The 16065-nt window shown below is 39.4% G+C and overlaps 1 protein-coding gene across 1 annotated transcript in view; it reads right to left on the bottom strand.

Moving 5' to 3' along the window:
* The window catches only part of ZBTB11 (zinc finger and BTB domain containing 11), a 29674-nt gene that overhangs the window by 9928 nt on the left and 3681 nt on the right, over positions 1-16065 (bottom strand). Inside the window, exons 2-6 of the mRNA XM_011990786.1 lie at positions 14519-14754; positions 13664-13895; positions 5242-6083; positions 4816-4992; positions 446-691 (exon numbers count right to left, since the gene is read on the bottom strand). Coding sequence (XP_011846176.1) covers positions 446-691; positions 4816-4992; positions 5242-6083; positions 13664-13895; positions 14519-14754 — 1733 coding nt within the window. The remainder of the gene's footprint in view (positions 1-445; positions 692-4815; positions 4993-5241; positions 6084-13663; positions 13896-14518; positions 14755-16065) is intronic.

Genomic DNA, 16065 nt, shown 5'->3' with positions numbered 1-16065 from the left:
CACAGGATTCATTGCCCTTGAGTAGTATTTTGGCATTTAGGTACTCTCAATCCTTAGCTCTAGAGAGGAACACAGCTTAGGCAGGACTTTTACGGACCACAGAGATTTGTTTAAGCCATGGGTTCCTTCCCAGTCTGGGTTGGTCCAGTTGAAGGTTAAGGAATGATGGGGGTGATAAATTGGTTATTTTTCACCCTATACATCTTCTGGACCCTAGTTAAGTTTTCACAAACATCTTAAACAGATTCAAATTACAACTTCAGAGAGCAAATTAAAAAACACAATAGGGAATCACCTTTGGTCTAGGCAATAAACAAGTCATAAATTTCCCTGACATTTTACAAAAATGAGAGTGACTTGAGAATACATATCCCACCAGTCTCTTTGGCACCCATAGTTAAGTTCTAATGTTTTTTAAATAGCAAAATAAACGTTATAGCTTTACCTGGCATGCATGTGGCTTTACACCTGTGTGCTTTAACATATGTATTCGGAGAGAATATAACTTAGGTAATGTTCTTCCACATATGGAACATATAAATTCCCGCTTGGTTCTGCCCTTCTCAGATGATGTTCCCGATGCTTCATTAGATGCAGAATTGGACGAGGATGAAGAGGGTGCATCTTTTCTAGTATGACGAATAAGATGTGCTCGCAAAGAGGCACTGTACTGAAACTGTTTTTTACACAACTAAAAGAAAAATAAAATTCTCTCTAAATGTATTTCCATTACAAAATGTTAACTGAAGCTTAACTCATATTTGAACTTTTTGTTACAATTATATAAATCAATAAACACATATACTATGTAAAAAACAATAGGTACTAGATTGTAAAGATAAAAGGGATAAGACTCAATTCCTATTCAGGAGAGGCTAAAGTCTAATGACAGCACAAGATTTGTATCAACAAGGTTGGGCTTGAAATGGGTCTTTCAGGAGTGGTAAAACAAAGACAGAAGAATATTATCATTAGCATGAGTACTAATAGTTGTCAGGTGGAACAGAAGTAGGGGCTGGAAATAGAAAGGTAAGGCTGTGATTGATGGCCCTTGGATTTTATCTCATAGTTGAAGATTCAAGAAAATTTTATTCTTTTTAAAATCAAAGTTATATATGCTTAACCTGTGCAAAATCTATTTTTTAAAACAGTAAGTAAAACTGGTCTCCTGGCCAACCATCTCCACCATATTTTGCTTCTCGAGTTATCTCTGACTTTGTTTTTAAGTGCAGCTGTGTTTGTATGACTCTCTCGATGCTTCTCTTTGTAACTCTATGTAACACACATAACGGAAGTTGATTTGCATTTTTACTCCTCTACTCCCTACTTAGATATATAAATGATTTCCATTACCCCTCTTCATCAATATACCTATATCATATTCTTGAGTAGACCAATTTCAAGGCTTACATTTTTAGGATGTAAATATTATTACCACTGGGCCACATACAGTACACTGTAATTCTTTTTCCTTTCTTGCTTTTTGTTTTATTTCTCTTTGCACTTACTAATTTGCCAAACCCTGCCCCCAACGGCACTGGGAGGAGATTTAAAACCCATCACCTTTTTGGAAATCTCTGTCAAATCATTATGTCCTCGTCTGGGTGTGGTGGCTTACGCCTGTAACCCCAGCATTTGGGAGGCTAAAGAGGGTGGATCACTTGGGTCCAGGAGTTTAAGACCAGCCTAGGCAACATCGTAAAACCCTGTCTCTACAAAAAAAATACAAAAAGCCAAGAATGGTGGTGCATGCCTGTGGTCCCAGCTATTTGGGAGGCTAAGACAGGAGGATCGTTTGAGCCCGGGCTGTGGAGGTTGCAGTGAGCTGTGATAGTGCCATTGCACTCCAGACTGGGCTACAGAGCAAGACCCTACCTCAAAAAAAAAAAAAAATTATGTCCTGGGCTAATTGTTCCCTATACCTGATACATAGCTTCATCCTGGGATCTCCCTTCACTATTGTCTTGATGAATCCCTTGGACTCTGTTGAACTGGATGCCGTGTTTTCCATTTAACATGTCTTGCTCATTTTAGTGAAACTGTCTGTCAACAGCTTCCTGAGAAAATTTGGGAGGTAATAATTTTGAGACCTGGCATGTCTGAAAATATTCTTACTCTACCATCATAAATAACTAAAAGTTTGACTGATTGGCTATAAGAATTCAAGTCAGAAATCATTTCTCTTTAGATTTTAAACACATGGTGGCTTTGTCTTCTAGTTTCTGTTGCTGTTGTTGAAAAACCTAAAGCCATTCTGATCCTTATCCTTTTTATGAGATTGACAATGTTATTGTTTTCCCTCTGGCAACTTATTTTATTTTTGTCCACTGATTCTGAAATTTTATAATGTACTTTAATACAGTTTGATTTTAATTCACTGTTCTGGGCATTCAGTGTACTCCTTTAACACAGAAACTTCTATCCTTAAGTTCTGAAATTTTTCTTTATTTTTTTTTCCATGTTTTGTTTGAAAGTAATACTTGTATACTGAATATCTTAGACCAATAATATTATTTTCTTTCACTCCCAATTTCTAACTTGTCTTTTTGCTCTATTTTCTGGGAGATTTCATCAGTTATATTTTCCAACTTTTGTGAGTTTTTTTATATGCTATATATTTTATTCCTAAAAAACTCTTTAGTTATTTTAATGTACCATTCATATTAATAATTTTTTTAGGCTTTTTTTTTTTTTTTAACACTAGTCAAGTGCAGAAGTGAGAAGCGGGTAGAGTAGAACAAGCAGTTTGATCTGTAACTGTGAACAATCGAGATAACTCACTAACTTTGGACCAGCCAATATGACCTTTTATTTAAAAAAATTTTTTTTTGTAAAGATAGGGTCTCGCTATATAGCCTGGTCTTGAACTCCTGGGCTCAAGTGATTCTCCCATCTCTGCCTCCCAAAGTGTTCGGATTACAGGTATAGGCCACCACGCTCAGCCTCAATGTGTCCTTTTAAAAACATAGTACCGCTGGGCGCAGAGGCTCATGCCTGTAATCCCAGCACTTTGGAAGGCTGAGGCAGGCAGATCACCTGAGGTCAAGAGTTTGAGACCAGCCTGACCAACATGGAGACACTCCATCTCTACTAAAAATACAAAATTAGCCGGGTATGGTGGTGTATGAGTGTAATACCGGCTACTTAGGAGGCTGAGGCAGGAGAATTGTTTCAATCTGGGAAGCAGAGATCGTGCCATTGCACTCCAACCTGGGCAACAAGAACAAAACTCTGTCTCAAGAAAAACAAAAACAAACAAACAAAAAAACCATAGTACCTGGCTGTTTTGTAAACTTAATTTTTTCATTTATCTCTTATATAAATTATACGTTCTGAAGTTTTTTTCTTTTTAGTTTTCTTTTCTCGCTAGTCTTAGATACCTCAAAGTTGCCTTTTTTTGGGTTTGTTTTTTTTTTTTTTTTGGAGACAGGGTCTCACTTTGTGGGGCAATCTTGGCTTCCTGTAGCCTTGACCTCCTGGGTTCAAGCTATCCTCCTGCCTCAGCCCCTCACAAGTAGCTGGGACTACAGGTGTGTGCCACCATGCCCAGTTAATTTTTGTAGAGATGGGGTTTCACCATGTTGCCCAGGCTGGTCCTGAAATCTTGAGCTCGAGCAATCTGCCTTGGCCTCCCAAAATGTTAGAATTATAGGTACAAGCCACTGCGTCCAGCCAAAGTTGTTTTTCTTGAAATCTTTTGTCATGAGTCAATAATCCCTAATATCTGTTCATATTTCAGAATAAGACATTAAAAAATTCACTGGAATTTCCATGTAAATGGGGAGGGGACTGTTGTCAACCATGAGCTTTAGTCAGTAGCTGTCTTTTGTTATTGGGCTTCAGACTTTTCATCTCTGAGAAATCTTTTTGCTTTATGGTTAAGGGTGTAGATGCCTATACCTTGGGACTTGAGAAAAGAAAGAACTTGGGCCAGGTGCGGTAGCTCACGCCTGGCATCCCATACCTTGGGGAGGCTGAGGCAGGTGGATCGTTTGAGCTCAGGAGTCTGAGAATGGCCTGGCCAACATGGTGAAACCCTGTCTCTACTAAAAACACAAAAAAATTAGCCAGGCCTGGTGGCTCATGCCTGTAGTCCCAGCTACTCAGGAGGCTGAGGCAGGAGAATCGCCTGAACCTGGGAGGTGGAGGATGCAGTGAGCCAAGATTGCGCCACTGCACTCTAGCCTGGTTGACAGAACAAGACTCCGTTTCCAAAAAAAAACAACTTAACATTCAGTATGCTTTTACTCTTCCCTGTTTTGAGTACCGTACGCTTAGCTTCACTAATTATAGTACTCCCCAGTGGAGTTACGGTTTTATCCTTTCCAGGGAGAAGATGGATCTTTGGCTAAGGGGACAGGGGTAGTGATTTAATTGCTCTACTTTCAAGGTAGCTAGCACTACTAATTCCTGAGACATTTTGGTGGTTCTACAATTCAATTTGGGTTGATTCTTAGCATTCCCCACTGAAAACCTGGAAGTGAACCCTTTCAAATCTGCTGAATAAGTTACTCCATCTATTTATTTGTATCCAGAATTTAGTTGTTTCAAGATTTCCTGTTCTCTCTGCCTTTTTATGAGTTACATTTTTAAAATGATCTTTTTACTGTTATTTTACTATGGTATCGGGAGGAAGCAGAGATAAGTCACTGAATATTTTGGGGAGGCAAGTAAATGACATGCATATTTAAATCAAAAGATGACTCTTATAGTCATAAAAGACATAGAATACAAGTGAAAAGATAACCAAGCAGTAAGCTGGATTCTATATATTATGAATTAGAGTTATCTTCAATTAGCTTTCCAAATACTCACCGGACATTTGTAATCTCTAGCTCTTTCATGTTTCAGTTTGTGCATTATAAGGGCGTATCGTCTCTGAAAAACCATTCCACATTCCCCACATTTATGAGATGCCTCTTCAGGGTTCTCTTTAGCATCTCTTTTTGGCTGTTTCATCTTCTTTCCTCTTTGAACTAACTTCTGAGCCACCTAATAAGGGATAGAAATCACAATCTAAGTAAATCTACTCCATTTTAACTTTGAAAGTCATGTTGTAAATTTCTAACAAAAAGATTTCAAATTCACATTATCTTATTAATACTGGCATTTAAAACATTAAGTTGCTACCTTGTACCTGTCTCACCTCCCAAACAATTTTCACTATAGCCGTAAGTTCATCAATACAATGCTTTCAACCTAAAGCTAAAACTACAAAGGCCAACCCTTCTTACATCATACCTGTTGAACTGCTGACTTGGGAATGGCTTTCCGTTTCTGCAGCTTTTTCTCCATTCCCTTGTGTAGTCGAATATATGCCCCTTCATTAACAGAACGTTGTCGAAGCCTGCTTCTGTAAGTATCATCATCAGGGCCAAAGTCTGTCTTTGCTGTTGATGCAACTAGATTTTCCTGATCTTTTAAAGGTTGGTCAACATTCTGCCTACGTTTTGGAATGTCTTCGGCACAGATATCCTCAGCTGATACATCATTTCCCATACCACTAACCTCTGGTGAACTACTAATTACATTCTCTTTTGAAAGTTTTGGGTATATATTAGAAACTGTGTTATTGTCTCTGTTGTTTGAAGTTTCCAGTTTTGTCTGGTTGTTTTTTGTTATTAAATCAACAGACTTCATTGCAGGATGGGAATCAGCTATACATCCTACAGATGACAGGGCAGCTTCAGCCTCTGAAGAAACCTGGGGCTCAGGCTGTCGTCCTAACTCTCCATTCTGCTCAGCTTCTGGCAATTCTCCATTTACCAGCAGTACAATTTCACAATCTCCAAGTTCAGTAGATAAAGTTGTTGTTCCCTCATTGCTAGCCACAGGAGGTGCTGTACCCCCATTCTGTACTGGTAAGTCCTGGGTGGATGCAACTGTTTGTACTTCACCCTTCTTATATACTGTTAGCTGCTTCTCTTCCATTAACTTATGTACACTTTCACAAATCTCTAAGACTTCTGACATGAAAAGATGACGAGCTAAGATGGCTACATCAGCCATGCTACAGAAGTCAAAACTTAGTACAGAAGTATAGGCAAATTCCAGTAAAGGAAGGAAGCTGGCCTTACAAAAACCTGTATGAATTCAAAGAAGGTAAAGACAAAAAAGTCAATTACCAATGAAACAATACAGAATTATGACAACATAAAATATAATTCAAAGGCAAATATGACCACTTGTTCTGTAACTAATCATCCCTGGATTTGCATTTTGTTCTGGTTTCTTATTAAACCTGGACTAACTCATTTGTATGAGCTGCGTCTCAGTACCTAATACAGAAAATAGTATCAGACTTACTACCTCAAGAGTTGCTGTAAGGCAGTGATTTTCAAACCGTACTCCTTAGAACCCTGGGGATTCCTCAAATTCCCCTCAAGAAACAGCTGCTGGAGGATGGAGGGTTAAAAAAAAGAGGAAGGCAGGTGAGTGGCAGGGTTCAACCAACCTGTCCCCTAATCTCACTTCAGTAAATATATCTGTACTTCCAAGTAATAGTGGTCCATATAAAAATGTTATTGAACAAAATATTCTATGACTAAAAGTAAAAAAACAATACCTAAGGGAGAGGTCAGCAACATTTTTCTGTTAAGAGTAAGATAATAAATATTGCAGGCCATGAGATGTCTGCTAAAACTGCTCAGCTTTGCCACTGTAGCTGGAAAGCAGATGTACACCAATGGACGTGGCTGTGTTCCAATACAACCTTCTTTACAAAAAGGGAAGGAAGGGAAGAGTGGTCCTTGGGCTGTAGTTTGCCTATATCAGGTCTAAGAAATTATACGTGAGGTATTACATTCTTCTGTGGGAAAACAAAGTCAGTTTCTTTTCTAAAATTCTCAGTGATTCACTTTCAAAGCCATTTTTAATTCTTAATATTCACATGAATCAAAAATCAGAAAAAAGATTACACAGTGATAATTCTATGTCCAAAACCAGAATGATTAAGAATTTGTATAGCTCTCCAGAATTTCGTTATACAGCCAAGTCAATATTTCTATGTATTTATGTATTTATGTATTTACTTATTTTTTGAGACGGAGTCTTGCTCTGTGGCCAGGCTGGAGTACGGTGGCGAAATCTTGGCTCACTGCAACCTCCCGACTCCCAGGTTCAAGCAATTCTCCTGTCTAAGCCTCCTGAGTAGCTGGGACTACAGGCACAAGCCACCATGGCCAGCTAATTTTTGTATTTTTAGTAGAGACGGGGTTTCACCATATTAGCCAGATGATCTTGATCTCCTGACCTTGTGATCCACCTGCCTCGGCCTCCCAAAAGTGCTGGGATTACAGGTGTGAGCCACCGCACCTCCCCTTACTTTTTCATTTAGGTACTTTGAGACAGGCCCTTGCTCTGTCAGGTTGAAGTGCAGTGGATTCATCATGGCTCACTGTAACCTGGACCTCCCAGGCTCAAGCAGTCCTCCTGCTTCAGCCACCTGAGTAGCAGGGCAGGCGTGCACCTGGTTATTTTCATATTTTGTAGAGATGGAGGTCTCCCCATGTTGTCTTGGCTGATCTTTACCTCCCGCCCTGAAGGGCTACTCCTGCCTCGGCATCTCAAAGTCCTTGGATTACAGATGTGAGCCACCATACCCAGACGGAGGCAAATATTCTAATTCTGCCGTCTCACACTAGGTGTCATATTACACATATTTTTCTGCACTTTGCTTTTCTCATACAATAATTTATCTTAGAGATTTTTAAATATACAATTGAGAGCCATTTTTGCTGTAATTTTCAGTTCTGACTCAAGGTATGTAAAGTGTGGTACTTTATGCAAAAGAACCTACGAAGGATGAACAAGCATACAGAGAGAAGCCTTAAAATGTGAGATGTCAGGACTCAGACTGAAAACTGAGGGGACTTCACATCAACATTATCATTATGGTGAATTCAGCCATTTCTGGGAAAGTTAATTCTTTTCTTTTTGAGATGGAGTTTCGCTCTTGATGCCCAGGCTGGAGTGCAATGGCACAATCTTGGCTCACTGCAACCTCCGCCGCCCAGGTTCATGCAGTTCTCCTGCCTCTGCCTCTCGAGCGGCTGGAATTATAGGCGCCCGCCACCACACCCAGCTAATTTTGTATTTTTAGTAGAGATGGGAGTTCTCCATGTTGGTCAGGCTAGTCTCGAACTCCTGACTTCAGGTGATCCACCCACCTCAGCCTCCCAAAGTGCTGCGATTACAGGCGTGAGCCACTGCGCCCGGCCGGGAAGCTAATTCTTAAATAGGCCGAAACCACATTAATGCTGCTATAAATTATGAGACCAAGTTTAAGGTAAATCATTAAATTCCTTTAAAAAAATCACATACTAACAAAATAATGTACCCAATACCCTTTAAATTTCTTTTTTTCTTGAGACAGAGTCCTGCTCTGTCGCCCAGGCTGTAGTGCAGTGGTGAGATCTCAGCTCACTACAACATCCACCTCCTGGGTTCAAGCAATTCTCGTGCCTCAGCCTCCCGAGTAGCTAGGATTACAGGTGTGTGCCACTATGCCCAGCTAACTTTTGAATTTTCAGTAGAGACATGGTCTTGCCATGTTGGGCAGTCTGGTCTCAAACTCCTGGCCTCAAGCGATCCAACCACCTTGGCCTCCCAAAGTGCTGGGATTACAGGCATGAGCCACCGTGCCTGGCCTACCCTTTAAATTTCTAAGTTCAAATTCATATGAAAAATTTTCCATGAAAACATTTGCATTGCTCCAAACAGCATTTTAAATAGCTAATACCATTTTTACAAAGATACTGGTCATAGGTTTATTTTAAATACCATAAAAGAAAAATAAACTAAAACAAAACAAAAAAATCACTTACAGGCTAGGTGCAATGACTCACACCTGCAGTCCCAGAGCTTTGGGAGGGCAAGCAGGGACATTGCCTGAGATCAGGAGTTCAAAAGCAGCTTGGGCAACATGGTGAAACCCTGTCTCTACAAAAATTACAAAAGAAATTAGCCAGGCATGGTGATGCGCACCTGCAGTTCCAGTTACTTGGGAGGCTGAAGTGGGAGAATCGCTTGAGCCCAGGAGGTCAAGGCTGCAGTAAGCTGATATTATGCCACTGCACTCCAGCCTGGGTGAGAGCAAGATGCTGTCTCAAAAAAAAAAAAATCACTCACAATCCTACCATCAAAAGAGAACAGGCAAGTAATTTTGGTACTCCATGTTTACCTCCAATCTTTTTTTTTTTTTTTTTTTTTTTGAGACAGAGTCTTACTCTGTCACCAGGCTGGAGTGCAGTGGTGTAACCTCAGCTCGCTGCAACCTCCGCCTCCTGGGATCAAGGGATTCTCCTCCCCCAGCCTCCCGAGTAGCTGGCACTACAGGCGCCCACCACCACGCCTGGCTAATTTTTTGTATTTTTAGTAGAGATGGGGCTTCACCATGTTGGCTAGGATGGTCTCGATCTCTTGACCTCGTAATCCACCTGCCTCGGCCTCCCAAAGTGCTGGGATTACAGGCGTGAGCCACTGTGCCTGGCCACCTCCAATCTTTTTACATACACATTCCCTGCAGAACATTTAAATCAAATGAAATGGACAATTTTGCAAAATAAAAAGATTGTCGAGATCTATTATAGGACAATGTGAATACAGTTAATACTATTGAAGTGTACAGTTAAAAAAATCATTATGGCCGGGTGCAGTGGCTCACGCCTGTAATCCCAACACTTTGGGAGGCTGAGGCGGGCAGACTGCTTGCGGCCAGGAGTTCGAGACCAGCCTTGGCAACACGGCAAAACTCCGTCTCTACTAAAATTACAAAAATTAGTCGGGCATTGTGGTGTACACCTGTAATCCCAGCTACTCAGGAGGCTAAGGCAGGAGAATTACTTGAACCCAGAAGGTGGATGGAGGTTGCAGTGAACCGAGATGGTGCCACTGCACTCCAACCTGGGCGACAGAGCAAGACTGTCTCAAAAAATAGTAACAGCCGGGCGTGGTGGCTCACGCCTGTAATCCCAGCACATTGTGAGGCTGAGGTGGGTGGACCACCTGGGATCAGGAGTTCAAGACCAGCCTGGCCCATGGTGAAATCTCATCTCTACTAAAAATACAAAAATTAGCTGGGCGTGGTGGCGGGTACCTGTAATTCCAGCTACTTGGGAGGCTAAGGCAGGAGAATTGCTTGAACCCAGGAGGCGGAGGATGCAGTAAGCCGAGACTGCACCATTGCACTCCAGCCTGGGCAACAAGAGTGAAATGCCATCTCAAAAAAAAAAAAATTAATAATAGTAATAATAATAATAATCATTATGGAACTCTTATACATTGTTGGTAAACATGTAAATTAGTACACCAGGATGAAAAACAGTATGGAAGTGCCTCAAAAAACTAAAAATATAACTATCATATGATCCAGCAATCCCACTACTGGGTACCTACCCAAAGAATAGAAATTATATCAAAGAGATACTTGCACCCCATGTTTATTGCAGCACTACTCACAATGGCCAAGAAATGAAATCAACCTACATGTTCATCAACAGATGAATGGAAAAAAATGTGGTAAACATACACAATGGAATACTATTCAGCCATAAAAAAGAATGAAATTCTGTCATTTGCAGCAACATGATAAACCTGGAGGACATTATGCTAAGTAAAATAAGTCAAGGACAGAAAGATAAATACCAAATGTCCTCACTCACATGGGGGAGCTACAGAAAATCCTTAGATTATACAAGTAGAGAGAAGAGTTATGGTTATTAGAAGATAGGCAGGGAGAAAGGAGGGGAGTGTAGGAAGAGGTTGGTTAATAGATACAAAATTACAGCTAGATAGACAGGAGGAACATCTTCTAGTGTTCTATAGCACTGCAGGGTATATAGTTAACAACAGTTTATGGTATATGTTAAAAAAGGCACAAGAAGCCTGGCATGGTGGCTCACCCCCCGTAATCTCAGTGCTTTGAGAGTCTGAGGCAGGAGGAGTCCAGGAGTTCAAGGCCAGCCTGGGCAACAAAGTGAGACTCCATCTCTATAAACAAACAAATCGAAAAATTAGTTGGACAAGGTGGTGTGCACCTGTGGCCCCACCTACACCGGAGGCTGAAGCAAGAAAATTGCTTGAGCCCAAGAATTGCTTGAGCCCATGACTGTACCACTGCACTCTAGCCTAGGGTGACAGAATGAGACTCTGTCTAAAAAAAAAAAAAAAAGATGAAAGAATTTTGAATGTTTTCAACAAAGAAAGCTAAATGTTTGAGGTGATAGGTATATCCTAATTACCCTCATTTGATCATTACTAATTGTATACATGTACCAAAATATCATTTTGCACACCAAAAATATGTACAATTATTACATGTCAACTAACAATAAAAGGAGGGAGCCTCTCTGAACCTATTCTGTTTCAGGCACTATCTAAAAATAAATAAAAAGGAAAAATCATGAAAAGGGTAAATTTTGTTTTTTTTTTTTACAATTTAAAAACTTTACTAAAAAATCTCCTCTCTCTCAAATGAAATGGACAATTATAGCAGAAGGAAAAATTATGGGGGGGACTTCAACATCCAGGGGTATGGCAGACTAAGATACTGTAAATGACCCACTTAAGATAAAAACATTTTGCTGTTCAGACAGGGTCTTGCAATCTGTTGCCCAGGCTGGAGTGCAGTGGAGCAGTCTCGGCTCACTGCAACCTCTGCTTTCTGGGGTCAAGTGATCCTCCTACCTCAGCCTCCAAAGTATCGGGGACTACAGGCATGTGACACCATGCCTGGCTAATTTTTGTAAATTTTGGTAGTCACAGGGTTTCACCATGTTGCCCAGGATGGTCTCGAACTTCTGAGCTCAAGCAATCCACCTGCCTCAGCTTTGAAAAGCGTTGGGATTACCTGCGTGAGCCACTATGCCCAGGCCTTATCTACTTAATATTTAAATCAAACATATTTGTAAAATAATGTCTATTTCACCTATGATTGGCTCACATATTTGCTGAACAATATATAAAAATATGCATACGGAATGAAGATTAAATGATGTATTATGTTGGATTAGGATGCTGTGCTGTAGTTTTTTTCAGGCAGACATTTCATTTGCTATAAATTGCTGAGAAACCAGAAAAGAGCAACACTATGCTTTCAGATGCATGAACTATAGGGAAAAAATTCCAAAGCAAACATATCAAAAGAATAACCTGTGATGGGTTTTTATATTCAGATGGCTCAGTGTAAGACGTATTTTCTCCTTTGAGTCACCAAACACAGAAAAAAAAACAAATACCACAAATCTAGAAAGTAATGCCAACTATAAGCTACAAAAAGTTTTTGTTCATATGTACATCCCCTGAGCCTAGGCTAGTTCTTTGCATGCAGTGGATGCTTAATAAATATTTATTTATATAGAGAAAATTGTTAGTGCTTTCTTTTTTTTTGAGGGGGATGGAGTTTTGCTCTTGTCGCCCAGGCTGGAGTGCAATGGCGTGATCTCAGCTCACTGCAACCTCCACCTCCCGGGTTCAAGCAATTCTCCTGCCTCAGCCTCCCGAGTAGCTGGGATTACAGACATGTGCCACCATGCCCAACTAATTTTGTATTTTTAGTAGAGATGGGGTTTCTCCATGTTGGTCAGGCTGGTCTCAAACCCATGACCTCAGATGATCTGCCTGCCTCAGTCTCCCAAAGTGCTGGGATTATAGGCATGAGCCACCGTGTCTGGCCGTTATTATTGCTTTCTCTAAATATAAAGCCACTGCTAAGAAAAAATGTATCTTCCCAGAAGAGATAAGACTAAAAAGAATAAAGCATAAAAGGATCAGTGGTTAAATAATTAAGAATTTACCTGAATAAAGTCACTTTTTTGTTTCAAAAAGGAAAAAATACTTCAAAGTGATGTACGTAATTCAAAAGTTACAGCAAGTTTTATATTATGAGAAAATGTATAAATAATGCTACCTATTTTAATTCTTCCTAAATTTCATTTGTTGACTCATAAGCCAATATATAAATTCTAGTGAAGCCAAAAGTCAAACTATTTATTTACAACAATAATATGATACAAACAAAAAACCTGGAATTTTGACTTTTCTATATTGATAATTTGATTATTGAACTTAAACTCTAATAATTAATCTTTAAAAACCAAAAGACTTATAAAATACTCTACGATTACATGTCCCACAAAATAAGACATAAACAGTCAATTTTTATTTACTTTTTATTTTTAGAGGCAGGGTCTTGTTATACTGCCCAGTCTGCAGAGCAGTGGCTATTCACACGTACAATGACACACTAGTCTGGAACTTCTGACCTTAAGCGAGCCTCACATCCCAGCCTCCCAAGTAGGTGAGACTACAGGCGTGCACCACCACACCTAGCTTAAACAATCAATTTTTAAATAACATATTCATTTAATGTAATAATTTTGTTGCACTTATGGATTTAGCTCAAACTGTTTTTAACAGTTTAAATCCCAGAAATTCTTCTTCTGCTATAACTGTCTCGCTTAAGAGGTAGTGAAAGGAAATGACACCCTTTTCCATAACTCTACCACAGAAATCTTGCTAAAAAGAACCTTTTCAGTTCAGCTTAGTCTACTGCTGTAAGTGGGCTTCTCTTACTTTGACATAAAGTCTGTGTGGAAGACACACATAACCCCCTCTTCTAGAATGTCATTACAAGCAAAAAGCAAGAGTAATAGAAAACCCTTACCAGAAAGATCCACCACAGCCTCATGACTGGAAACAGCTCCTTTCTCAATAAAAAGATCTCGAAAATACTCGCTATTTGCTGACAAAACAGATTTATGTGCTTTGTACTCTTCTCCTTCAATTAACAAAGTAACATCACAGAACTGGTTGGAAAGTCTCTGTTCGTTCAGCTGTTTTAAGACAGCCTGACAATGTTTTGGAGAAGAACGTTTTACCACTCCTTTGGTGTCAACCTGTCAAAATAAGTTTGAGAGCAGGAGTAATATATTACCTGTATTTTCTACCCTTAAGAAACTTTAAAACAAGACACATTACATATTACCTTTTACCAGGTATGAATAATTTGACATTTTCTTTGTTACCTATGTATTTAAATAAAAAGATATGTTGTCCTATTCTCTCTATTTTCTGCCATGTTCATTCTACCTGGTCTAATGAAAACCCGTATCTCACCTCTGGCTGCCTCTTCTTACTGATCAGAAATGTGATGATGTATGAAACTGATGCAGGTGAAAAACAAAGACCTCGCCAGATTAATTTTACCTTGGGGCATAAACCCAGAGACTGCTTCCAGAAATGTAAATCTGTCTACTTGCACCAATATATCACCACAAAAGAAGGGAGGGAGGATAATTAATAGCAAACCAACAGGTAATTATTAGTAAGTTCATTCTGAAAAAATAACAGGAACATTTATGGTAAATGAAGAGGCAGTTCAGCTTATATAACACAGTATATTGCCATTTTGTCTTATTCAATAAGCAGTCTTAGTGGTTCGAGAAAAATAAGTCACCAAGGCTGCAAATACTAGTACACTAGTTACACATCTTAAAGCTGACTGGAGAGTACCACTTACAAACACAAGTTCATGTTTGGATACTGGCTTCTTTTTTACAGGCTTGGAGGCTGTAGTTGGAGATGAAGTAAAGTTGCTCAGGTCATCTTCTGATTCATTACTTTCTTCTCCAGATTCAAGGTCTAGTCCCAATTCTTCCAACATTTCTGAAACATCTGATATTGGACGGGATCGATCTAGTTTCTCCTGGCATTTGCTACACTGTTTAATGTAATCTTTGACTTGCTTCAATATACCTACAATGAAAATATTAATAAGTCAAATTTAATACTGTTAACTGAAAACAGTAAAATATATTAATCTGTGTACATTAACATGTTTCAGTATATATCCCATAAAATATGTAGAGTTTATTAGAATGTAAAATGTACTTTTTTCCAAAAAATGTAAGGTTAGAAATGATGTTCTCCTGCTGAGGTAATTTTTTTTTGTTTATTCCCAGTTATGTGTTTCTCCAATCATAAGATGACTATATAGCTCCACTCATTTTCATGTGAGTTGCAATGTTTTCATGCAAGAGGAACTACATGAAACTGCCAATATTCACCTGTTTTTGACCTATGCAAATTAACACTTTAGGGCGTGATGGCACACACCTGTAATCCCAGCTACTCCGGAGGCTGAGGCAGGAGACTCACTTATAACCCGAGAGGCGGAGGCTGCAGTGAACTGAGAATGTGCCACTGCACTCTAGCCTGGGCGACAGAGCAAGGCTCTGTCTGAAAACAAAACCAAACAAATTAACAATTTAATATGGCTCAAGCCAATACTTCTCCACCCCAGTGACATTAGGCTTGACCATATGATTTGATCTGCATACATGATGTGTACCATATCTGAACACAACCTTAAGAGGTACTGAATATTTTGCACCAGTTCTCTGATCTTTGTCCCCTCTCACAAAGAACAGCATGTCCCAGAGGGATGTTGTTCTTAAACCTGAATTTCAGATGAAAAAAGCTGAAACCAATCTGTAGCCTGGAACAAGGACTACAACCAAAACTTGTAATGAAAGTTTAAAATAAATCTTTTGTTTCAAAAAAGCTATGAGATTTTAGGGTTGTGTGAAACAATAGCATATGCAATCTAACAAAGGTTGACTGTATACAAGTCACTCACAAAAGACGATTTTGAATTTCAACTTCTAGCTCCCGGCATGCTGGGGTAGGGGTGAGGGAGCAGGAATAAGGTTTATATATATATATATATATACACATATACACACACCCCACTATCATTCTTGTAAGACAGACAACAATTAATTCCCATTCTATACAAGAGGAAAATAAAGTCCTAAGAGGAACGAAACTTGTCCAAAGTCACATCTAGTAAAATGGCAGAGCTAGGCCTCCAGAAGTCACGGGATTTTCAGTATATTATTCTACTTATACAAGAGCATGCTTGTCCATACCTAGGGCAGAAAATTACCCTCAAATCTTCAAATAGGTACAAATGAAAAGGTTATTAGCTAAAATGATAGAGGTATACACTATATTCCTGAGAAGTGTTTTAAAATGCCGAATTATACAAAGCTCCTTATACTTTTT

Source organism: Mandrillus leucophaeus, unplaced genomic scaffold, assembly GCF_000951045.1.
Source record: "Mandrillus leucophaeus isolate KB7577 unplaced genomic scaffold, Mleu.le_1.0 Scaffold382, whole genome shotgun sequence".
Classification (NCBI taxonomy): Eukaryota; Metazoa; Chordata; class Mammalia; order Primates; family Cercopithecidae; genus Mandrillus; species Mandrillus leucophaeus.
Note: the sequence above shows the minus strand (reverse complement) of the source record. Positions and strands in the feature narration are given on the sequence as shown.